The sequence below is a fragment of the Falco peregrinus genome, chromosome 11 (assembly GCF_023634155.1).
Source record: "Falco peregrinus isolate bFalPer1 chromosome 11, bFalPer1.pri, whole genome shotgun sequence".
Taxonomy (NCBI): Eukaryota; Metazoa; Chordata; class Aves; order Falconiformes; family Falconidae; genus Falco; species Falco peregrinus.
Window position 1 is genome coordinate 22072902 of NC_073731.1, and position 25663 is coordinate 22098564.

General features: G+C 42.9%; 1 protein-coding gene across 1 annotated transcript; it reads left to right on the plus strand.

Moving 5' to 3' along the window:
• The first annotated feature begins 27 nt into the window (after window positions 1–27).
• Window positions 28–22260, plus strand: DTL (denticleless E3 ubiquitin protein ligase homolog). The gene is made up of 15 exons (XM_055816558.1): window positions 28–118; window positions 350–475; window positions 1349–1447; window positions 1773–1834; window positions 1920–2040; window positions 2514–2579; window positions 3755–3870; window positions 4546–4619; window positions 5545–5648; window positions 6598–6702; window positions 8767–8879; window positions 12608–12697; window positions 14478–14616; window positions 18432–19273; window positions 20757–22260. Exons 1-15 carry the CDS (start codon window positions 73–75, stop codon window positions 20823–20825), a joined length of 2172 nt encoding a protein of 723 aa, XP_055672533.1. The 5' UTR covers window positions 28–72; the 3' UTR covers window positions 20826–22260.
• Window positions 22261–25663: the final 3403 nt, after the last annotated feature.

The window sequence follows — 25663 nt, forward strand, 5'->3', positions numbered from 1 at the left end:
CTTTTGGCGGGTCGGTCGGTGGCGGGAGTTGGCACCACGAGCCGGGTACGCGCTCGCCGGTGGTTCCCAGCCATGCTGTGCTGCGCGCTGCTCCGCCGCGCCTCGGCCCCGCCGCCCCGTGAGTACCGCGCCCCCCCGGCCCGCCGCCGCCTCCTCCCGCCCCTCCCCGGGCGGCGCCAGCCCGGGCTGCCCGCTGCCGAACCGTGGGTCTCGGAGCTCCCGGGTTAGACCTCCCCGGCGGCGGAGCGGGTGGCTCGGGTATCTCCGCACCCGCTGCGGGGCCCGCGGGGCTCCCCGCATCTGAACCTGGGCTGTCCGGTGCGCTCACGGTCCGCCTGTCTCGTTGCAGTTCGGTCCCCGCCGCTTTCCCTGCAGCATCTCTTGGATAGCTACCAGTGCAGCCGAGAAGATGACCACCTGTCCTACGGGGAAACGGGGATGCCGGTCCCCCCTTTCGGCTGCACCTTCTCGGCAGGTAAGGTCACCTTCCCAAGGGCCCTTTCAGGGGCCGGAGCTGTCAGCTTTTTGTTTGGTTGTTTTTTTTCTTTGTTTAAATATGTGTCAGGATTTGGTTTCAGAGTGTCTTGCCTTAAAGGAAGCCGGTAATAGTGTGCTTGCACCTAGATGTGATATAAATTGTGTCATGGTGCTCCTAGGTATACTGCTGGGAAGTATTCCCTTAAAGAAGTAACTACAAAGCGTTTGTTGTTTCAGCTTTGTCTGTGTGAAGCTATGTCCTCTTCGTGACAGGGGTAGGCTACACAGTTGAAAAAATGGGCTTTGTGCGAAAAATATAAGATCTAACAGGATGGAGAATGGTATGTAGAAATCAAAAGACGTGGATGGCTGTCACCAGGCCGTTACACCGCATTTCCCCCTGATAAATACATAAAGGGTGAAGTAGGCATGGCAGCTCCTGGACCTTCAGGGCAAAACTCTTCCATATGTAGCACTCTATTTCTGGTGTGAGCTTACACGTTTCTCCAAAGCAGCTTCCTGCTTTTCCAGTTCAGATCCATAGGAAGTGCTGGAAGTTGTAGATGATAGGTAGTTTCAATACACAGGACTATAACTTGAGAACTATTACAGCTGGTGAAAGAGACATTTATCTCAAAAGTTGCTTCTGAAGCCATGCGATTGCTCATGTGTCTTAGTTTCCAAATGGAACATCTCGGAAAAATGTTTGCCAGTATGTTGAATATTTAAATTGCTCTATAAATACAGTTTATTTCATAGCTATCCGTTTGCTGTGTACCCTATCTAAAGTGCCTGTGGCCCTTCGCAAAGAGCAGGAGTATGATTATGAATCAGCTAAATAATACACAAATATGTTTTAATTTCTTTTCAGCCCCTAATCTGGAGCACGTACTGGCAGTTGCAAATGAAGAAGGATTTGTTAGACTGTATGATACGGAAGCTCATACTACCAGCAAACTCATCTTTAAGGGTAAATGTTTTATAGAATGTGATCCTTATTCGGTGTGACAAGTATGTGATTTACTGGAGTCAAAGAAAGCTTTTTACAAGGTTTAAACATAAACGTGGGAAGTACTTAAATCCTTTCACATATTTTGCTGAGTCTCCTTTACAAAGCAGCAGTGTGAGTGTGCTCTTTGAACAGCAGTAATGGGTGAGGTTTTCTGTGCTGGTTTTCATGCCTAAGGCAAGCTGTTGACAAGTTTTCTGATTTCATTGTCTAATGTTCTTTAGTCTTCTGCAAAATACCATGCTGCAATGCACTGAACTAATCTGAGCTTTTGTTTTCTTGCTAGAATGGCAAGCTCACTCAAATGCTGTATTTGACCTTGCCTGGGTACCAGGGGAACACAGGATTGTAAGCAATCTTTTACCATCTCACTTTATTTTTAATGCTTTGGCAACTGTGTGCAGTTTAAAGCTTTTTATTTTTTCCTGTGAAGGTCACTGCCTCAGGAGATCAGACAGCCAAGGTGTGGGATGTGAGAGCCGGCGAGCTTCTTGGCATATGCAAAGGTCACCAGTGTAGCCTCAAGTCAGTTGCTTTTTCTAGATTTGAGAAAGGTAAATGTTGATCTTCCCTGCTGTCTGTTTTTTCCTTCTTTCCCCTTGGCACATCGGTACTTTTGGGGCTAAGAAAGGGCTTTGGAAGCTGACAGTTACAAGTAGCACAGACTGACTGAGCAGCAACCCAGCCAGTAAAGCAAAACTAACTTGTTTGAACTTCACGGTGACCTGATGCTAACATCTGCACATTTCTGATCTTGGGCAAGGTTAAGATATGATCCCTACTTTCATATGTAAGTGTGAAAATACTCTTTTCATAAGCAGGTTTCTCTAGAGTAGTAGTAAAAAAAAGGACAGGAAGAGTAAGGAAAGTAGTAAAAAACCATGGCAGAACAATGGCCTGATTTTTGTATTTCTAGGACTGGCATCCCAAGTGTTGGGGTAGAAGAGCCAGAGGCACATAGGTGGCGTTGTACTGCATCCAGTTAATTAACACTTTCAGAAGTTAATACACACTTTCTCTTTCTCAGCTGTCTTCTGTACTGGAGGCAGAGATGGAAACATCATGGTTTGGGATACCAGATGCAACAAGAAAGGTAACTAAACTTTCAGATATGTATTGAAAAAGCTCTGTATCTCACGTAAATACTCAGATGTACTTGTTGGACTAATGCTTTCGATTACAATATAGGCAACACTTCGATAAGAAGAGGATTGTCAGATTAGGGTATGCCTTTAGTACAGTAAGAGGATGGAATAGGTGTTTCTTCTATGTATAATACATTTTCCCACTTGGTAACAGTCTCAGATTTGCAGCATGATATATATGCTGGCCTGCTAATACCCTGTGTATTGGTAAGGAGATAGGGAGGTACAGAATACATCCCTGTGTGGGTGGGAGAGCATGGAGGTAGATGGGCTGGGTGAGAGTGCTTAGGTCAGAGCCATCCAGAGAGATGAAGAAAAGCTGGGAAGGCTCCTACCAGAGTAGGAAGGCAGAAAGTGCAGGAACAAAGGGGCTTGTGAGTACTGGGAGTGAGTGAATATACTGCGGGAGCACCTACTAAATGCAGGGTGAGCTCATTCTGCTCCTCTCAGTTTCCTGGAGTTTTTCCTTCCCTGGTCAGGTCATGCCCTTATACTTCTTCCCAGTTCCCTGCTCTGTCCCAGCAGTTTCCTGGCCTGCATAGCCAGAACATGTCTCATTCTTCCATCTGTCCCAGGTTCACTGGCTCTTCAAACTGGCAAACTGGGGGAAAAAGGAAGGCTCCATGTGATTGAAGTGGAAGGTATAGGAAAAAAGTAGAATAGTCAATTAACTCTGGTAAAGCACTAAGTTTCATAAAGCAAGAAGTAGCAGACAAAAGGCTAAATAGAAAATTCTAAAACAGAGTGGAAAATCACTGGAAACCTTCCTGTGAGTGCAGTTCTGCTTGGGATGAGGTGGGTTGAATGATCCAGACCATGATGCATGCTGAAGACTAGACCAAGGGGTGAAGGTTTCCAAAGGCAGCCTGCCTAGACCAGTTTTAGTTTCAATGTCCACAGTTAAGCTGACCTCTAATTTTTTTCAATGTATGCTCCTGTTTGCTACTGTGTGCTTATCAGTTTCATATATAACTAACAATTTTTGTCTTCAGAATACTTCTGTGATTTTAAAGGTTAGTCTGAACCAGTTTTTAGGACTTATTCCAAGCTGACGCCTGTTTTAGTAAAGTGGTAGCAAAATTGCATAGAAACTACTAATTGAGATGTCTTTGATTTCTTTCAGATGGATTTTACAGGCAGGTGAATCAAATCAGTGGAGCACACAATGTGGTTGACAAGCAGACTCCTTCCAAACCAAAGAAAAAGAGGCAGAACCTGCGAGGGCTTGCTCCCTTGGTGGTACGTGTCTGGGGAACAAAGGAAATGTAGGCCTCTCTTCTGAAGGACAACGTTTTTCACAGAAGTCTTCCTAAGTAATTATTATGAAAAATACTTGGTTTGAATGTAGTAAATGCTTCCATTTATCTTTGCAGCGGTAGGTTTTTGTGTCATGGTCACTTGCTGTGGCTGACTTTACACGTTGTTTAATTGTCAGCAACAACCCATGTACCATCAAAGCCTTCTTTTTGCAAATGCCATGTGAAAATACTTTTTTTGCCAAAGAGGAAAGGAGTGGGCAGCATTCCTTGTTTGAGGGGAGTGATAGAGACGGTTGTAATTTTATTTCTCTGTCCATTCCCTGCCTCCCCCCCCCCCCTTCCCATTTGACCATGTGAGTTACTGCCTTACTGGAGTAAGACCTGGTCTTATTTAATCTATTAAACCTTGTGATGAAGGCAGCTCTCTTATCTCTGACCTGAAATGCGTAATCTAAAACTGCTGCCCAAACACTTAACACTCAGTGGCAAGTTGGAGTATTGAAGGATTGTTGTGTCCATTGTATCTGGTATTTCCAGATGCTCCGGTCTGGCTAGGAGAAGGTCTTCTTAGTATTCACTTGGCCTTGAACAAAGCAGCAAGATCTTGCTGACCTGGAAAGAAAATAAAGTTCTTTTTTTTTCTTTTCTTTTTAAGGACTTCCAGCAGAGTGTAACTGTGGTGCTGCTTCAGGATGAGCATACTCTTATCTCTGCAGGAGCTGTTGATGGGTAAGGAGGGAGGATGCCTGCTTTTCTGTCTGTTCTGTGTGTTCTTCTTAGTGGCACAAAAAGCTTGGGAGATTTTTTTCTAAGATCGCTTTGTGGCCTACAAGGCTAGAGTTACTATTAGGTAGAATCAGCAGATCTATGCTGCCAGCTTGCATTGGCAAAGCTGAATGCCACTTCTTTTCCTTACTGGAGATTGCAGCGGAGACAAATTGTGTGTATGTGGTAAATGCTCATTTTATTGTCTTAGCTACAGGGCAGAATTTATAATCTCTCTCTATTCTCATGGACCTACGGGACCACACATAAACAAACTATTGTTAGACAGTGAGCCGCTTTGGGATGCAAGTGGGTGGTTGGTGTCTGGATATGTGTAGGCATGCTTGAGAAAATGTTGCCTTAAGTGACAAAAGATGCATTCTTTTAGGTGCCAGATCCATTGCAGCATCTTGGAGCTTGGGCAGACTGTCTCATTGATTAGCATGGAGATTAGCCTCTCAGGACTTGATACCTTAGCAGGCTCCATGCGGTCAGAGCCTTTCTGAGGCAGATACGATTGACTATTGCCTATGGCTTGTGAGAGACACTTGCTCCTGGGGAGCAAGAAAAACCTTGGACTTCATTTATAAAACTAAAAGTCAGGAGTATAAAGGCATCCTTATATTTCCTTTTCCTAGTTGAAGCAAGTTGGCTTGCAGGCTCTTGTTGATCTTGTGTTAGTTACAGAAGGTAGTGCTGCTTCCTCATCCATACTCGGAGCAATTGTTTTGCTTTCAGCACGTCTCTGCTCTACGCCTGCTTAGTTTTGGTTCTTGGCACTGGATGCTCCTCAGTAACAGGCAACCTGTCTTCCCATGCTCTTAGAAGGCCCTGTCAGCATTGCAAAAGAAATTTTGCAGTTGAAGATGCTTGTCTTTTTCTATTTCAGTGTGATCAAAGTATGGGACTTGCGCAAGAACTATGCCGCTTACCGTCAGGACCCGGTGCCTTTCAAGTCTTTTTGCTACCCTGGGACTAGCACTCGCAAACTTGGTAAGTTATTGGAGGACGTATTCGTTAAAGTGCAAAGTGAGTTTAAGAAGTACTGACGGTGCCGTCTCTTACCCTTTTAGCCAATTATTGATCAAAATGACAAGCTCAGCAGGGTATTTTGATTGCTAATACCAAGTTGAAGAGTGGAAGTGCCCCACTTGGTGTCACTGCATTGATGATAAAAGCTTGGATTAGCTTCAGCAGTGCATTTTCAGAAATGGAGATGAGGGAATAGTAGAGCTATTGAGGTAGAATTTAGCTAGTTGTTTTGATGCATGAGTAGAAATCAGATGGAACTCTTTCTTTGCATTATATCTTGCAAAGACAACAGACCGGGTGGGATTTTTACATTATAACCTTGCAGAGTCGAGCAATACTTGAAGCTGTTTGTTACCAAAAACAATAGTGCTCTTATTCATGTTGCTCTGGGCTTCTTTGTATCTTAATGCCTTACAATGTTTTGATGTAACACAGTAATTCCTGATGACTTGTCTAATGAATTATCTTGATGTATTAATGATCGGTGTCAGTTCCAAGAACACGAGGAGCTGGTTGTGCAATAATTTGCTTGCAGGGGAAGATTTTTCTTGAACCTAAATCACTAGCAAATCAGAGAATGGCTTATTCTACCAAAGCATGAGGGTTTTTATTTTTATTCTCTGCTTCTACAATTGGTTGTTCTGTTATCCATTTGAAATTATCAAATAATATATCGCCTGCCTGCTCTGAAAGTGAGATTCCTCTCTAAATATCACCCTGAACCCTCATGACAAAATGTAGATGTTAGTCTAGAAACTTTCCTCTCCAGCAAGTGCTCTGTCAAACAAACCTTTCCAATGACAATCTCATACATGATAGAGATCCTTTCCAAATTTGCCTCTCTAGGCATTTCTTTGAGAATGCCTATTTTCCAAAACATTTTTTTAAGAACTTTTCTCTTTTTCTATAGGATATTCTAGCCTGGTTTTGGATTCCACTGGTGCTAATCTGTTTGCTAACTGCACTGATGACAGTATCTACATGTTCAACATGGCAAGTTTAAGGACCACTCCGGGTAAGCACGATAATCAGTGGAAATAACCGCAAAAAATATAGATGTTACAGAGCATAGAAAGGCAAGTTTCTCCCTATGACCTAGAGAGACAGAGACCTCTTGAACACTTAGGAAACCTATTCCATGCGCTTTTGTCTAAAGCTTACTCGGGAGAGAAGGCACCTGTAACAAGGGGTGTTCATATTTTGTGTTAAGCCATCCACTTAAAATTAATAGCATAAAAACTTATGAAAGTGCAGATACTGTTTTTTCTAGACAGATACTAATGCTGGTTTGCACGTTGACTCTAGTTATCTGGTGAGGAATGGCTAGTGTCCCACTGCTACCCACCTGAAGCAAGTTTGAATCTTCTGCTTACTGGCAGTCACTGATTTTATTCAAACTCTTAGATATGAATCCATGTAAAGTGATCACTTCATGTGTTGTATTAAGGTATGTTAAGGTGTCTTTTAAATTTGGCTCCTGCTGCAGTTTCTGGCAGAAAGTATCCCCAGCATATTTTGGAGATGCTTCAGCTTTTTAGATTCCTTTGGCTCTGCACCTGTGACCTGGTGCACCAAGCTGCTTTGCCATCAGCCAGTGGCTGCTTCTTAGGAAGCGGCAAAACTTGCTGGATGCATTCCAGCCAGGCAGACACATGATTTAGTTCCACTGCCCTTTCTCAGTCTCTCACTTAACTGAAATTAAATGAACAATGTGTCCTTCTGTCTGCCTTTTCAAGAAGGCAGTCTGGTGGGTGGGAACGCTTCCAGAGTCGAGAAATGGTCCAAGTAGTAAATATTAATAGATCAGTTGTCGAGGTAAACCCCGGGTGCCACTGCTAAGCTGTGGAAATACACTCACCAGCCTGTCCCCCCCGCAGGAGTGGGCTCTCTCCAAAGCACAGGGCATCCCACCCTCGGCCTCCTCATGGAGCTCTTGCCTAACGTGTGTAGCTGATAAAACCCAGCAAGCATCTGAATTCATCCAGCTGGATGAAACCTGTGTGGCTTCTCGGTGTGCCGCTGTTCCCGCAGAGGGCAGCGCCTGCCCGCGGGTTGGTGCCTCTCTCCTCACTCACCGGCTTTTCTCCTGATCGTGGCTGCTCTTAGCTAGTATTGAGGCAGCTTTAGTTTGCAGGGGGATGTACGGAAATCCTCGCTGTAACACGACTTGCTGGTAGGTCTGGCTTAGGAAGAGACTTGCTGTCTGGTAACTGCTGTGCTGAGAGAGCTGTGGGTGAAAATCGAGGGATGTTTTGGGGTCTTACAACTTTTCAAAAACCACCGAAGGCAGCCACGTGGTCTGTGGGTTGCTTCCTTTGCCAAAACCGCAATTAAAGCAGGGCTGGTAGAGGGGCTGCCAGTCCTACCTGGTTCTGCATCGGCAAATTGGTCCTTTCTGCCCCGATGAGGGGATGGGATGTGGTGTGTCTGAGTGCTCAAGATCCACGCTCAGCCCCTGTGTCAGCTGCCAGCTCTTCAGGTCCTCACAACAGGGGTAATGGCAGCCATTCGAGGCGAGGATTTCAAGACTTTAGCAAATGCTGCTGAGGCTTTAAATACAAGCAGCCGGTGAGCATGGTTGACATGATGCAAGTTTTGTTGGCAAAATAAAGATGTCGGCAGCAGGAGGAAGAAGCAGCAAGTGCCCTTGTTGCCACCTGGGTGGAAGAAAGCCCTCTCTATATTTTCTGCAAGACTGCCTTTGTTGATGTAGTGGGGCTGGTGATGGCGGCTGAGGGAGGAAGAGACAAGGAGCCTTAACCAGAGCAGTGGGGCAGCCCAGGCGATGTCTCTGCCTGCTTGAGATATGGGTCAAGCCAAAGCTTTAATAAAGCTGCCACCGCTTCCTAATGCTGTGGAGAGAGCTGCTGCTTTGTTTGGGAAGCCTGAAGGGCTCCAGTGGAATAACAAAAAGTTCCTGCTGCTGGAGCCCCAGAGCGAGGGAGCAGTGCAACTACTTTCTCCAGAGGATATGTGGCCAGGCAGGAAAAGCCTGTAAGATCAGCCCTCCTTACGCAACTGACTCTACAGCACGTTGAGTGGGTCTTTTATTTTCCTTTTTTTTCTTTTCTCTTCACAGTGGCTGTTTTCAGCGGGCACCAGAATTCAACCTTTTACATCAAATCCAGCACCAGCCCAGACAACCAGTTCCTGGTCAGTGGCTCGAGTGACTGCAACGCGTACATCTGGAAGGTGAGGCAACTGGTGGAGACCCAAGTGTGCAACCTGGAGCTGCTCCGCTCTCTCATTTCATTTGCTTTTCATGTTCACGTAGGACACTCCCTGCCTTCCACTCCCACTCATAAGCAGCGTGGGGTTAGCTCCTGGCATGTTGTGCCCAGACTGTGTTTGTTGCTGTCAAGGCTAGATGTAACTTTAATGTAAAACAGAGCTAACCTCCCGCCATCAATACCTCTCATCACCGCTGCTTATTGCAAGTTGCTGATCTTAATCTGGTTTTAATGGGCATTAAAATCCTCCTTCAAGCCTGTTGATTCAGCCAGCTGTGACAAGTAGACAGACAGTTCTTGGTTCATATTTAGCAATGGAGCACATTAGCAGAAACCTAACAATTTAATTGTTTTAAAGGGCAGTCTTTCCCCCACCTCCCTTTTTTCCAGCTCTTCCTTCAGACATAGCTGTTTCCCATGCTTAATTTACAGTAGTTAAAGCGTTTGTGTTACAGCAAGGGCTCAGCCAGAGCCTTCAGCAAAATTCCGAAGTACCATCTGACAGCTGAGAGGGTGAGAGAGGGTGATGTGTAGGAAATGCAAATGTCACCAAGTTGATAGCAGGGACCTCAGAATAAGGCATGCTTCAAGTTCTGTTCTCCATACTCGACAGCCGTATGGGACCAGAGCGGGCTTCTTACTGAAGTAGAATAGACAGAAACCACAGGTGACTGCCTGTTTCAGGTTTGGGGTAATTTTTAAGGAATGCTGACTTGTTTACCCCTTTCGCGCTGAGTTTGAAAGTAACGTACAAACCCTTCAGAGCAGAGGGTCAGTCTGCTGAGGTCGTAGTTTGAGCATGTAGTCTCTTTGATTTGGAGAACACTTGTAAGCAGCTATGTTGCTTACTCAGTAGTAGCAGGAGTGCGGTACCATGGCTACTCCCATGCCAAGTGGTGTTATTTTAACCTTCCTCACGTTCTGTGCGAGTTCAGCAAAAATACCTGTGCAAACTTGAGTTCTGCATCCTGCATTCGTGTGTTTTGATACTTGGAACACACACTGGGACTGGGTTGAGAGCATTTAAGGATATCATTACATCTCAAAGCTAAAGCATTTAAGCACGTTTAAAATGCATTCGTGTACGGAAGGCTTCTGTTGCTATCACATATGAGCGACAGATCATATTGCATATTTATTAAGTAAATCATCAGATGATTACTTTTATTTTAATTCCATAGTCATGTTAGAAAGTGGGACTTACAGCAAAACTGTCTCTTGAGATCTGTCATATCCAGAGGCTTCTTAATTTGTTTCAAGTCTTGGCAGATTTAACTGACTGTGAAACATACATATCTTTTCCTGGGATAAGGATTTACTGTGTTGTGAAAAAAATATGGTTAAATATTGCATGAGCAATTAACAGGTAATGTTGGAAAGAACTGCATGAAGAACGCTAGCTTTCTATATCTAAAGACAAATGAAAAGCAGAGGAAGACCTTGTCAAGGAATGAAAGGCAGAGCAAGACCTTGTCTATCCAGATGATTTCTTTGAGAAACTTTTGCAGCAGTGCTAAGTTGTGTTTGGGTCAGCAGTTCCCAAGGAGCACCGTGGCTAGAAGTTATTGCTGATGAGGATGCTGTTTCAGTCTGTTTCCATATATAAATCACCTCCAGGCAATGAACACTGGCTTTATTGTTTTGTTGTTTTGGGTTTTTTTAATTACTAGTCCGTTGATTGATGAACTGACTCTTGAACAACCCTAAGATGATAAAAGTCAGAGAGCAGAGATGTTTCTCTCAACAAAGATGGTCTCTGGCTTAGATGATACTATCCTGGTAATAAAAAAACATCCTTTATAGACGTGAACTTCCATTGTCCTTTGAATCCTTTGGGACGGACCACTCCAAGGTGACCATAACAAGTTACCCTTTAGTCTGTCCCAGCATTGGAATTGAAGTGCTTCTGTATCATATGGTGCACAAAACTATATACAGTGTTTTATGCTGAATCCTGACGATGGATACAACAGCTGTTTCAGTGAGTAGAGTAACTAATAAAGTCTCATTTCCTAGGTTTCTCTTTTTAACCTGCCCACAATTGCTCTAACTTCCCCACCAACATCCTGTCAAATCAGGCAAAAAGCAGCATGTGCTGTGGCTAATCCTGATGTCACATGTGCAGGCTGGCTGGCTGGCTTCTGCCAAACACAGAGGACACAGCTATAATTATGCATCGTCCTTTAGTACACAATAATACAAGCTGGGTGTAGTTGGTGTAATTTACACTAGTACAGTGTAAAACCAATATGTCCCGGCAAGAATAGTTCTCTTCCTCTGCTCTCCTTTCAGCAATCTGTGGCTACTGGACCGCTATTGTGTCTGTTATGAGTGTATAGCAAGACTGCTATTAAATGTAAATGAAGGTGTTCTCTACACCAAGATCTCCTGTTGTTTATTCCCTAAATAAGGATTTAGTTCCCATGGTATTGCCTATTTTGGCAGACAAGGGAATACCCTGACCAAGACTTTTAGTGGATATTTAGTCAAGTGATTGCCTCTGCTATGACAGGTTAAAAAAAAAAAAAAGTGTTCTGTTAAGATGCACCGGTTTTTATCAGAACAGCTTTAAGATCTGAAGCTGTATATTCAATTGTGGGTTTGCAGGCTGTTGTAGGAGGTGATCCAAAGAGAAAAAATTGTGTGTAAATCAGAAACCTTCCGCAAAGTCTTGCATCTTCCTTTGAAATCTACATGTAATGTCTACTCCTTTTCCCACACAGTAAAGAATCTGTTCATTCACTTAGTCATTTATGCAAATCCCCTTGATAAATCCCCCTTACAATGTCACATCAATAACGGTGACTCATGGCTCCAGAAAGGATTGGCTGATGAAAGCGTGCAAAACTTGGGTATAATCTGTGTGTGTGGGATTGCCTGATGAAAGCGTGCAAAACTTGGGTATAATCTGTGTGTGTGTGTGTGTGTGTGCGCGTGTGTGTTTTCTTCCTTAGGCCACTTAATGCTAGCTTCAGCTGTATGTGTCACTTACATGAGCTGTAATCGATGATTAATAGTAATAATGTAGAACAGGAGAAAGATTTTTATGAAGGGTGTAAGAGAAATGGAGATCAGTTTCATGAGCATGAGTGATTTAGGGGAGCTATTTTATAAGCTCTTAAGAGGGTCTCTGGTCCAGCTGGTTGGTTGGAGGAGGTACAGGCACTTGGCAGTCACACAAATGCCAGTTCTGAAGCCACTGGAGTTCATCTATAGGATTTTGTTGGTAGCGGTTTCATTTTTTTAATAAACCATTGACCTGTGATTGGGACATTTGTAAAATGGCAGCAGAATATATTTTCCTGTCCTGATTCAAAGTATGAGTTTCCCAAACTTTTAAGCATCTTACCTAGAACAGGTAGAGGTACTTAATATAATAAAACGCTTGGGTTGTGTTTTGGGCTGACAGCTGGAGGCAGAAATCCTGTGTGTAGCAGGATCCAGGCAAGTCAGTACCTCTCATTGCTGACCAGCTGCTTAACTTCTAGACATGAAACATGAACTGACTCCTAGGGCTCCATCAGCTGTTGCCTCAAGACAGTCTGAGAGCATTTGATTTATCCATCTCGTATAGGAAAGATGCAAAGATTTGCATGCTTCGTGGGTGGGCTATGGGGTCTTTTCTTAACGATGTATATTAGGCTGTGGGGCTTCTGATTGTATACTTGTTTTTTTTATGGAATTTTTAAGGTTTCTGAGCCCAGCCTTCCTCCATGGATACTCACTGGTCACTCTCAAGAAGTTACCTCCATTGCTTGGTGTCCTTCAGACTTCACTAAGGTTTGTTTTCTGGAAAATTGTCTTTCCAGTGCAACAATAGATGTGATGTGGCAACATCTGCTTTTCAAAATTGCAGCAATATTTGTTTATTTGGGTGGAAATTTTTAGTCAACAATTTCTAAAAATGTTCATTTAGAGGGGTGGTGAACCAAGCTTGTCACATGAGTGCCATGTATTAGAATTTTTTCATTATTTTCAAATAATCTGGGCTATTTGATAAGACCTAGGAAATTGCAAATGAACAAAGACCTCTCCTGATGAGAGCTTGTGACGCTACCTTTAAAAGACAGAACTGTAAAACCATTTGATCAGGGCTTTCATAAGCCAAAAGCTTGTTTTGTGGTTCCATACATACAGCTCCCTTACCTTTCTGACCACTGATGCATCTGCTAGTTTTGTAGAGCTGCAAGAAGTTTTGAATGCCTGTTAAGAAACATGTGGACTCTTTTCATTGTGACCTTCTTTCAAAGTCTGATGACATATATGCTGTGTACACCCAAAAACTACAGTGAAAAGGGTCAGTAATTATGTACCAAGTATCACCAAAAGGAAGAGAACTGCAGTAGGACATCGGTTTGAATGACTGCCCTAGCCCAAAATGAGAAATAACCCTGAAAAATCCTACACAGTGTCCTAATAATAGCCAGAGTTTCTTTCACCCCACAGTATTAAGTCAGCCACTTTCCCTAGCTTGCACTATAGCACTGGGTCTTCAGAAAAGTGTTGCAATGTGGTAGGGTGGGAGGCAAACAGGAGGAATTGTTCTAGTTGTATAAGATGCACAAAAATATAAGAATTAGCACTTTAGATGAAATCTGTTGCTTAGAGGTAGCCCAGCGTCCTGATCAGGATGTGTTGTAAATGCAGACCAATACAGACTTTAAAATCATAACTGACACAGGTAAGGAATAGTCAGCCATTGTACAGGTGCTGAAGCATGAGGAAAAGTGGAAAATGTGCTGCTAAGATACATCAGAAAGCTGCTTGGAGTGACTTGAGAGACAAAATTTCCTTCTGTAGGGACAATATTGGTGTCACAGAGGTCAGAGTAGAGGCACATTCCCTTTCAGATTACTATGAACTTTGGCCACAGCATTTCCTTTTTCTTACTGCTAATTCCCATGTGAGTCACCAGCTAATCTGTCCAAAGAGAGCCATAAAATGTGGGCTACGTGGGTTCTGCTGCTTCTTCAGCTGAGATTCCATGGATGCTTTGGGAGCGTCTGATGCTGCGGTGGAAATCTAGACCGATGTTTCTAGCAGAGTTGGTTTCTCTGCCAGATACTGCTGACATCTGACTGAAGAGATAGTGTTTAAGGCTAGTATAATGACCTTCCAACGTCACCTTCTCAGTGTGCTGGAAATGTTTGTTCCCAAGCAGAAAAGGTCCCGAGTAGCAGAGGCAGACCTAAATGCAGGTGCAGCGTGGCTGCTTTTGTCTGCTGGGTGGTTGAAATCTCAGAATATGCCTTGGCCCTTCCCGAGCAGATTGTTGCAGAGCTATGCAAGGCAAATGGTTACTAGTGACTGAGATTTCTCTAGCAGGAAGCCACGAAGGTGGCAGCTTTGCCTGGTTTAAAGCAAATTCTGCTGTCTGATACAGTAATGAAACAGAGCTGTGTTGTTTTGTTTGTTTTATGGGCAAATCTCGCACTCCCTGAACCAGGCTTTGCCCTCATTTGTATTGGCTTGGTGTGTTGGGTGTAGCTGTTCTAGTTCACGTGTCCAGTGGTCCATAGGATGTGCCCTGGTTACTCCAACAAACTAATTTGTACTGTAGATTGCCACGTGCTCTGATGACAACACTGTGAGGATCTGGCGCTTACGACGTCGTCCTGAGGAGGAGAAGTCAGCATTCAGCAAAATCAACTTGGTGGGCTGGGTCACTCAGAAGAAACCAGAAGAACAACATGGAGCAGGTAAGGCTTTTGAGCTGAGATATCTTGCTCTGCAACATAGCTTCTGAATTTTGGCTTCTCTCTGCACCAGCAAAAGCCTTTGGCTTGTCTTGCTAGTCTTCTATTTTGTTAATATTAGGCAATTATTCATATAGCCAGACAAACACTTCTACTTGTAAATACTAATGCCACCAAGGAGACAAGCTGGCTGAAATAGCTTACAAGTATGCTGAAGTCCATATGACCCGACTGCAAAGCAAATATTCATTAATACAGCTTGTTGGGCAGCCAGATCTTCAGCGGGTATCAGCAGGGTCCAATAACTGAACAACCAAAGGAGATGTCATGTGTGCATGCACTGTGGCAACAAGTCATGCTTTTTTTTAATACCAAATAATAACTGAGAGCAGTAAGATCACATGCTTTTTCCAGTTTGCTAGTTTACCCAGTAAAGGTCTGATGGCACATATACAGCCTTGGAACTCTGAACTGTTTCCTCCTGGCCAGTAGTTGAATTCCACACAGATTTCAGTATTGCAATATTGCTATCAATATTGCAATATTGCTATCAATATTGCATCTCTTTCTTCAGCTTCATACAATGGTACTATCTCTTCAGACAAAAGCCACTAAGTGATAGTACTTCAGAAATGCATGTAGACAATCATCATGTGATCATAATGTTCCAGAATTTATCAGCAGCATTCATCTATTCACGTATTAAGGCTAGTTAACAAATGCAATACCTTTCTACAAAGCCTAGGCAGTCAGACAAGCTATGCAGCGTGCGGATCTGGGCTCTGCAGAGAAGCTACTCACTGGACGGCACCCTAGACCAGAAGAAAGGAGCCCTGAATCACAGCACTACTTTGACTTGTCTGAAACTCGTGTGTTGTTACAGTAGAGTAGGTGAAAGGAGAATAACGCCCCCAAAAAGTGAAGTAAGATGAGCTTCTCTGTAGAGTAGCTCTGAAACTAAGAATACAACAGCCTCCCAGCAGCTGCTGGTGTGACTTCCTGTGTTCCACCTATGTTTTCTAGCCACCCTCCAAATGAATTTCACCTTGGCTAACACTAATAAAGGCTGAAGGTCTCCAAATCCCACTAATGGGATAACATTACCTCTAACCTTTTGCCAGTGAGTAACAGCCTTGCAGGAAGTTTGCAAGACAATAGCAGGGAGAGTGCCAGGTCCATTCCATAGCCGGCAAATGGTTTGTGTGTGCACATGCTTTGCTTCAGGGGGGGCTCAAAAATCTCTTTGTGTACTAGTTTCAGCAAAAGAGAAGTAAGCATAGTTCTAGTGCAGAAGCCTGAAACGTAAAGTAGCTTTACACTTTACAAGTTAGCTTTGGCAATTATACCTGAAAATTAATTTAACTTCTCCTTGCTCTTGCGTTAAAGTAACACAGGAGGGAAGAGGAAGTACACAGACACTGCAAACACAACAGCAGGCTTCCTGCTGACCTTAGCTCTTGAACACAAAGCACGTGCTGTTAGAATACAGGAGTTATCGGCAGCACTGATTCAGAGCTGGCAAGCTAAGTACTATTTCAGACCTGCTGGGGTGAGATCTAGGTAGTTCCCCACCCATTTATCTTCTGGAACAAATTGTGGGATTGAGGTTGTGTATTGACTGTTGACCTATATCATCAAGTAGAGCAAGCATGGTTTCCTTTTTCTTTGGAAATTATTTTTGTGGTTTCCTTAAATTGCACGACTTTCTCTGCTTTTGTGTAACAAAAATTCTGGAGCATGGACAATTTGTGACTCTTAAATCTGGAGACCGATAATATCACTCTAGAAGATTTGTAGCAGAGAGGGCAGCAAACATTTGAAAGAACCTACTCTGGTGTTATGCAGGTTGACTGCAGGTATTTACAGTGTTCTACTATGTGCAATGGCAGGAAAAATGGAAACAGCTGGGAACTGGCTTAGTAGAAGCCTGAATAATGCATGCAGTCTTACCAGAAAGCCTGATTTCCTGTTCTTTATCTCATGTTTGGGGATGTTTATCCAGTTTGGGTTTGCTTCTGGCCATAACACCCATCCAACTTTCAGGATAGCTTTTTTTCTCTTATCCAGTGTCCCCACAGCATAACTTTCCGACCGGTTTGGGATTGAGAGGGCTCATACCCAGCGAGTCATGCAATATTTCTGCTGTGTGAATTTGTAGATGGTCATTAGGGATCAAGAACTGACCTTGCTACTTCTCTTCTGCCTCTAGGAGCTTAGATTTTTAAGTGCAACTAACTGCCCAGCTGAGATACTATTGTCTTGTAATGCTCATTAAAGTAAAGGAGAACCAATCTTGGCAGTTACTTTCTCTTAGTCCAGATTGAAGCAAGTTGTTATGAAGTAGCATATTTTATCAGGAAAGGAGCGTTTAACTCTGTTTTGTGTGTTAAAGTGATTTGTAGTGGGTTCTGTTATTACAGGATCCTATTTAATTTTGAGTGATGCACCACTACTTGTATTTTGGATACTAGACAATACAGTAAAAGGAAGAACTGAAAGAGGCTTAGTATGGTATATGATCAGGCATGTAGGTGCTCACTCAACATGTTATTTGTGTGACAGGCCAGCATCCTAAAGAAAACGGTAAGTTATTCACACTAGACTTATTGTCCTAATGAAGTGCTTTATAATACAGTACTAATGCTGAGAATTAGGAGTTCAGATTAAACCCCTGCTATATAGAAAATGTTTAGAGCTCTTGTGCTCAGCAGTGGAAATGCATAGAGTAACCAAGGTGCTATCCTATTTAATTGCATCACTGCAAGTCAGATGAATGAGGAAGCAGGCATCTAACAAACCTGCCAATGTATTTGCCATTGGAGGGTGCCAGAAATCAAAAAAGAAAAAATAAAAAGAAACCCTCTAATACTGCTGCAGACCAAGATTTTTGCTATATATGATTCCCACTGTTAGTAATGAGGTCCTTATGCCCCTACCTATGAGTACTGTTTTAAGAAGCTGGGTATGCCGAACGTCTTTTTTAAAAGTAGGGGGGGTTACATATCAGCTAGTGAGCTCAAAAGCCACTGTGAAATATCTGCTTGGGAATCATTTGTTTTAAAGAAATTAATTACCACAGTGACAGATTCTATTTTCTTCAGAATTTAAGTCCTTGTTCAGGAGGTGAAGAATTTCTCACACTTCCCTGGGTGTGGTAAATAACAACCATCTTCATACTAATATGGCATCGCAGAAAATACTCCAGCAAAAAGACAAGAGAATGAAAGTATGTCCTTTCCTGTTCTCAGTCTTTTTTTTAATCTTTAAAATATGCAACTATTAATGCCTGACTAGGAGCATGACTCATATGGTAGGGCATTATAGCGTAAGGCTTCCATGGTATTGCAATTAGCTGTGGGACCTGCTTACAGTAAGTTATGCAGCTGTTAAAGATGGTAGTGCAGGTGAGGACCAGCCTTTCTCTCGGGCAGTATGTCAGTACAGAGCTGTTCAGACCGAGCCACTGCAAGGCTTCCAGCAAGGCTAGACAAACTTGGAGGAGTCAAGATCTGTTTTGTCTGTCCCCCTTGGCTGTAGCTCACGTAAGGGTGCTTGTTACAGAACGGATAGATATCAGATGTTACACAAAGGTACTGTGTATGCACTTATCAATGATATAGGATTTTACCTATATAAACTATGTACCGGTTTAACCGAAATTAGAGGGATTTATGCAATCTCTTAATTAAAAATGGTATATCTGAGAATCAGGATCAGTGCTGAATTCATCTCCTTATTGGAAGGGGTGTTTGTAAAAGGGCTGCCTTTAATCCAGAGTTCTGTGTTCCTCATCAAGCTACTTGTTTCTCCCCTACCAGGACCGCCAGCCAGCCCACAGAGCACTCCTGCCAAGGCCTTCACAGTGGGCAGCCTGTGCATTTCCTCGCCACGGCTGGCTGCCTGTGCTCCCATTTATTCCGGAGACCTTCCCCTGTCTACAAACACTCCGACGGTCACTCTCAAAGCCCAGGTGGCTGCAGCCTGCACCCCAGCCAAGCAGTGTGGGGCCAGCCCCTGCGCTTCTCCCAAACTGATCCCTTCCTCTATTAAACATTGGGTTACAAGGACTCCGTACTCTTCTCCAGAAGTGGGGAAGAATGCTCCTTCTCCTAGAAAAGCCCTGGCAGAAGTCACCCAAGGTCTTCTGGAAGCCACCTGCCCTCCTAAAGCCCCACACTCACAGGCTGAAAAGCGTGCCAAGAGAAGGCTTGACTGCAGCAAGGAGGACAGTGCGGGGCAGAAGTGTCTGCAGGCCTGTAGCTGTGTGACTGAACTGGACCACGCAGCTAAGAAATCCAAGCTGAACTTATGTCACTTGGCTGCAGACCAAAAAGCTTGTGATGAAGTCTCTCTCAGCCTGGCTAACTTGGGTAACGACCACGAAGGCTCTAGCCGCAGCCCTAAAGAGCCTTCCTTTCATATTAATCCATCGGGTGTTCAGACCCCCCCCAATCTTTTCAGACCTCCATGTGGGAAAGATGCTGAGGTAGTTGATAAAGAGAATAGTTCACCTGAAAGAAAAAATTGGTTGTCTGCTTTGGGAGAGAAGCTACGGACTGGCAGACCTGGCAGCCAGAGCACGTCAAACAGCCCCCCGTCAGCCCGCAGCCCCAGTGCCAAACGACAAGAGGCTGCAGCAGTGGCCACCTCACCGAAAACTGTAAGTAGGACGGCCAGTGACAGTGGTCATGAAAGAAGTTATCCCTAGCTGCCACTCACCCCTTGTTTGTTCATGCCTGCTCAGGCATTCAAAGAGTTATCTGATCCCTTTGATTATGGACAAAAGGGATGATTCCAGGCCTAATAAGCCAGCTACATTAATGCTGTTATCGGCTAATCCCCTCTGTGCCAGAACAGAACTTTTAGGATGGTGGTGTCCCTCATTTTAAAGGGACTTGGGGCACACAGGAGCTCCGAGATCCTTGCAGTCCCCAGCTGGATGTTCAAAGGATGTAGCCATCATCTGAAATGCAGCTCTACTCTGGGAAGCGTGATAGTGACAGCACCTTTCCTGGCAGATCTACTGTTTGTGTATTCACCGTCACATCTGCCTGTTTACGTTACTGGAAAGCCACTTTAGCATTGGAAGAAAGAGCTAAATTCTATTCTAGCCCAGGTAGCAAAAGAATTTGTTACCCATGTTAAAACTGTGGGAGTAAATAATGCCTTCGGTTCCTTCAGTTGAAAACTAGCAGGAAACAAAGGAACTGTAAAGAGTCAGAGGGCAGGATCTGACCTAAATAATCCTACTTCTGATGTACAAGAAGCCTGGCACAGAGCTCATCCTAGGATCTGAAAGTTAAGCTTATAAAGCAGTTTAAAAAGTTGGCATGAGGGTTTAACATGCAAACTGAGATACCATAATTACTTTTTTTAAAACAAACCACACTGCATTCGTGTCTGAAACTGGACTCCCAAGTCCTACAGTGTCTTTGACTGAGCCTTATTTCAGTAAATGTTAGGTAAGTTTTCAGTCATTGGATTTTAGTTTTATCTCATTTGACTATCTGATGCTACAAGTTGTTGCCATCATTAAGACTTATTTTGGTCTCTCATTTCACCTCTTCCAGCACTGTCTATCAGACACGAAATGGGCAAGCCACCCCTCCTTAAGTTACACACAGCAGCTGAACTCTTCATACTGTGGTTGCAGGAAACCTACAACTACGTGTGCTTTATGCTGTACGTGTTTAAACACAAGACAGAAAGGTCTCCCTGCAGAGAGATTACTGTAGAACAATTACCTTTCCTGTCCAGTGTGCTCTAGTTCGGATTTCAGGATGCTCCTGTGTTGTACTCAAAGCCTGAGGAGGTGCCTAGAATACCAGCAGCCTTTGTTGATCTGCTACATCTTGGAAATCTGTAGTGCTCTTATCTGCTGTAGGGAAGCTGAAACTGCAGCCAGGGTGCTTATGGCAGTAAGACGACCCTAGGTTTTAGCCAGTGTTTCCTGTAGGTAGTAAGCCTCTTATCTGCGAGCCAAACAGATTATAGTAAAGAACCTTTCATTTACTATCTTAGTTGGGAAGCTAAACAAACTGGAGCAACGATGGAGGGGAGACTTTAAGACTCCTGCAGCACATGAACTGGTAACCTAGAAATATTTCTTGTTGGGTTTAGATATATTTTTTTTCTCTTCCTAGGCTGCAATCACTTCAGTTTCCATGAGGAAGATTTGCACTTACTTCCACAGAAAGCCACAGAATGACTGAAGCAGCATGCAGCGGTTGCACCTGATGGATGTTGACACTGTGATATCAAAACCAGATGTAGCAAGGCCGACAACAACGCACCGGGATTACAGTTGGTTATAAGACATTCATAAACTTGGCATTTTAGTCTTCTGTTTTTAAAGCTTTTAACAGTTGAAGTCAGCCGAGTGCAGGAAAAATACATGTTACTTAACGTGTTTTCTTACTGACTTTGGATGATGGATTATTTTGTAAAGAAAAATGGAGTATTTTTTGCATGGCAACTGTTACGGTCCAAAGACAGCAACAGCTTTGCTGTGCGTTGTTGATAGGCACATACAGCTTGTCAGTTTATGTTACTAATCTGCCATTGAAACTTCCTCTACTTAAAAATAATGTGTAAATCATTACACCCTCCTGAAAAGCAAGTGTTGGAATGTGTGTAAAGAAACTTACTGGAGGTAGATCTGAGCCCCTTTGTGCTGAATGGCATTTCTACAGTTATTCCTCTAGGAGCTCGATGACTACCCACTTCCAGCAGGGAAGTTATGAATGTGTTAAGTAAATATAAAAGACTTTTCAACACCCTGTGTCAACCTGATGGTGATTATTGTCTAAGAGGAAACAAAGTATAATCAAGTATGTAATGCCTGTACTCCTCTTCCCATCCCCTTTCTTCTCTCAGTCTGAAAACGGCTGTATTTACAGACTTACCTGGCTCTTGAACCATTATCACTACAGCTGTTGAGGCCAATAGCTTGTCAGTTCTCTGAAACAAAATACAGGCAAGCTGCGTTAGAAAAATTAATTTGATCTATCAGAGATAGGCATCCCATAACAGCTGGTTGCTTGGTCACCTCTTACAGGTCCACCTGTAGCAAAGGCATTAATAACTGCTTATAATATCATAACACTTTTATAATACAGTATCTATAAAATAATAGCTTTCAAATTGGGGAAAGGGCATTTGACATATTAGGAAACACTTGACAGAGTTTACATATTAATATTAAATGCTTTGCCATTGTAAGTCATCACTGATGCTAATAGAATGAGGTCACTGAAATAAGATCACTGTCCTGCTAATGATATTAACTCCTCAGTCATACTTTCTCCAGGGGGAGCTACTAGAAGATCCTCATCTTAGGTTGGAGCATTTACTCTGTTTGCTGGCATAATAGTTCCTATGAACTTTAAAAAAAAAACCAACAAAACAAACCACCAACAAAACCAAACCTCTGAATCACTATGAAGTTTTTCTACTGCAAAAGAATGGAGGTATTTGAAGAGGATGTGATCCAACTAACTGATGTTTTCCATCTGAAATTTTCACACCTACTTTACAGTAGCATTGAATAGTATGGTAGCTGAAAGGGATTAGAGGAAAACATGCTGGTTTGTATTTTATGTTGTAGATTGTATTTTGCGAGGAAATAAAGGATATGAGAGAAACTGGCTTTTGTGAAAGGTGTCTTACAGCTACAGAGCAAAAGTAAATGTGCAGTGTGCTTTTTTAAAAAAAGAAAAGTCATCTTCAAGTTGCATCTTTTAGCAGGAGCACTCAATTATGTATAGGGGCCAGAACAACTTTCTGCCGTTTACTGGTCATCATTTACTGCAGTTTTGCAGGCCATCATCCCATGAGTTTTGAGAAGATGCCATTAGGGAAGTGGGAAAGGTAATTTGGTGCTTCAGGCATTTTTTAAGATTTCTTGCTTAAAAAACTGAAAAAGATTTTTAGAAAGTGATTATCTGAACAGATGTAGTATCTTGGGCAAAACAGGAATATAAAAAAATCTTAGTTTAATTTTAACCTGCTTCTCAATATTGAGGTAAATGGAAGTAGTAGAAATATAACCTAAAATAAGTAGATTTGGGATTGGATTCTGTCTTAATTTTAATTATCTGATCAACCGTGTAGGGTACAACCCACCTTGCCTACAGCCACTTCATCATTTCAACAATAGGATTTTATGTTCCTCCACTTCTTTCACAATATTTTCCTCTTCCAGAAATGTTTTGCAGCCAAACCATTATCTCCTGTATCTTGTAAATGGCTACCTAGAGATGATTTACACTAGTGGGTTACCACCTGGATGAATAATGTTGCGTAGGGATGTGAGGTTTTCTTCTTTCAAACAGTGCTTGTTTAGTGGAACAACTTGTTTTATTGACTGTTGTGGTTTAACCCCAGCTGGCAACTGAGCACCACAGCTGCTCGCTCACTCTGCTCACCCACAGTGGGATGGAGGAGAGAATTGGAAGGGTAGAAGTTAGAAAACTTGTGGGTTGAGATAAAACTAGTTTAATAGGTACAGCAAAAGCCACGCACGCAAGCAAAGCAAAACATGAATTCATTCACTGCTTCCCATCAGCAAGCGGGTGTTCAGCCATCCCCAGGAAAGCAGGGCTCCATCACATGTAACAGTCACTTGGGAAGACAAAATGCCATCACACTGAACGTCGCATCCTTCCTCCTTCCCCCAGTCTATATACTCATCATGATGTTCTATGGTGTGGAATATCCCTTTGGCTCCTTTGGGCCAGCCCTCTTCCTGGCAGGACCTGAGAAACTGAAAAGTCCTTGATTTAGTATAAACATTACCTAGCAACACCTGAAAACATCAGTGTGCTATATAACCTTATTCTCACACCAAATCCAAAACACAGCACTGCACTAGCCACTAAGAAAATTAATTCTTATCTCAGCTGAAACCAGGACAGATCACCAGGCATAATTTATTTCACCTTAAGCTGACGTCAACCTGAATCAGAGCCTAGGAGAATTAACTGAAACTTAGATTCTATGTGCAACTGCCTTGACCTTATTATCATAGAATCAGGATTGTAAAAGCACAGAATTGCTGACACAAATCACAGGTCAAGTGGTTTAAGGTGACCAGTGCTGTTCTTTACCTGAGACACTTGCTGAACTAAGTGTTCAAAGAACTGAGCTCTTGTTTTGAGCCAGAAAACTATACCTTTGAATTACCTTTCCTTCTAAAGGATTTACAGAAACACTGCTCCATGTTTTGTAATCAAATTAAGCCTTTTGAGATATTATTCTCAAATCCTATGTGTTTATGTAAATCCCACCTTATGTATCCTGCAGTTTTTTCCATGCAGATGATACTGCTTACTGATGTCTTGTCCCTGTCCTCAGTGTTTATACTCTAATTACCAGGTGGGATTTGGGGATGACCACGGCAGTTCACGATGGCACTACTTCCAATGACTGTTACTGCTGCTTTGGTGGAAGTTAGGCCTCTCGCTGCTCAGCTACCAGCAGTCAGCAACCAGTTCAGTGTAACAGCAGTTTGACAGTGACTTGTGCTAAACTGGCTTGGCCAAACTGCAGAGGCACTCCCAGGATCTGTATGGATGCGTGGTCAGCAAGCCTTGGCAGGCATTTCTTCTGGACTTACGAATCCCTTGGGGAAGCTAACTACAAAGAAAACCAAAAACGTAATTGCCCGAGTTCCCCAATGCAGCAGCTGGTTATACCAAAACCTTTGAGGGGACAGAAGTGAGGGTATGGGACAGCATTGCCACTGAGGGGACTGTTCTGTCAAACCCTCTCTCAATGTGTAGAGTCAGTAGCTTCTTGCAGGTCAGGGAATGCTAAAGTCTCCCTCTGGCACCGTTGTTTCTGCAGCCATTGAATATGGCTGAAATTTCCTGAATGGTCCATCTTACCTTTGGGTGCCCACACCACCCTGAAAATTGACCTACACAGGTTCAAGAAAAACACACTATTTTGGCATTGAAAAAGTATTCTAGGTGCTATGTGTACATGGTATATATTAACAAGTTTTGCTTAGAAATAGATGCTTTCCATAGAAATAGATGCTCTCCAGCCAGGATTTGCCAAAAGCATTTTGTACCTGGCTAGAGGCATCACCATATTCAAGGGTTTACGTGGAGGCCTTGCACCAGAATGCCTCTTAACAAAGTTCCTCAAGGTCTTCTCATAACTAATATGGGTTTGGCAGTAAATGGGAAACAGCGTTCATCTCCAGGTCCATTACAATTAAATGTCATTCTTTCCTTCCTGAAGCTGACCTAAAAAGCTTTCCAAGTGAGTGGAAATTATCACCTTGCTTCTGTACGCAGAAAACCAGAACCCAACAGCTTGCATTTTTTCCTGTCTGATTTGTGTATGGCCCAGTCTACAATAAACAAAATATATTCTGCTACTATACAGGGTCCACGTGTTGTCCTTCGAAGCACAGCTTTGACTGTAACCGATTGCTGTCCATCTGCACTGCACAAAATGCCAAATATGACGGAAAGCACGGACGAGGATAAAGCAAACATGAAGGAGCCCATGCGTAATTTCTTCTAAAATAACTTCAGAAGAAACATTTGATGTCAATTTTTTATAGAAATACGCACAACGATATGAGGACAGCATGAATGCAAAGGGCAACAGCAAAATTATAATCAAGGATTACCTTTCATTTTTAAGTCTTAAACTGAATTATATATTTTTTTTAATCAGAGTAAGTGACTTTCCATCTTAATCTGTGCATTATGGAAAAATTCCATGGACTAAAAGTACAGCTAGATTACAACAGGAAGACCCATTGCTCCAGGCTTGTGCAACTAGACATAAAGATCAGACAGCATTATGTATAATGAAGTCCAAATACCCTGTCTTAATAATTTCGACATGTTATCTTCAATTGCGTTTAAGCTACAGAAATTCTTATTTTTGAAGTTGTTCAGTCTTGATTTAAAGGCTTCAAGTGATAACAGGTCCACTACAGTTGTACATAAATTATTCTAGAGGTGAAATACTGCAAAAAGACTGACTGACTGACATTTTTCATTTGTTTAGTTTTGCCTTTTCCCTGTTA

Excerpts from the sequence above, each read along its gene's own strand:
- DTL (XM_055816558.1), top strand. The coding sequence starts at position 73 with ATGCTGTGCTGCGCGCTGCTCCGCCGCGCCTCGGCCCCGCCGCCCC. Across the intron at positions 1,835-1,919 it reads TACCAGGGGAACACAGGATT|GTCACTGCCTCAGGAGATCA; the intron begins GTAAGCAATCTT and ends TTTCCTGTGAAG. Across the intron at positions 6,703-8,766 it reads AAGTTTAAGGACCACTCCGG|TGGCTGTTTTCAGCGGGCAC; the intron begins GTAAGCACGATA and ends TTCTCTTCACAG.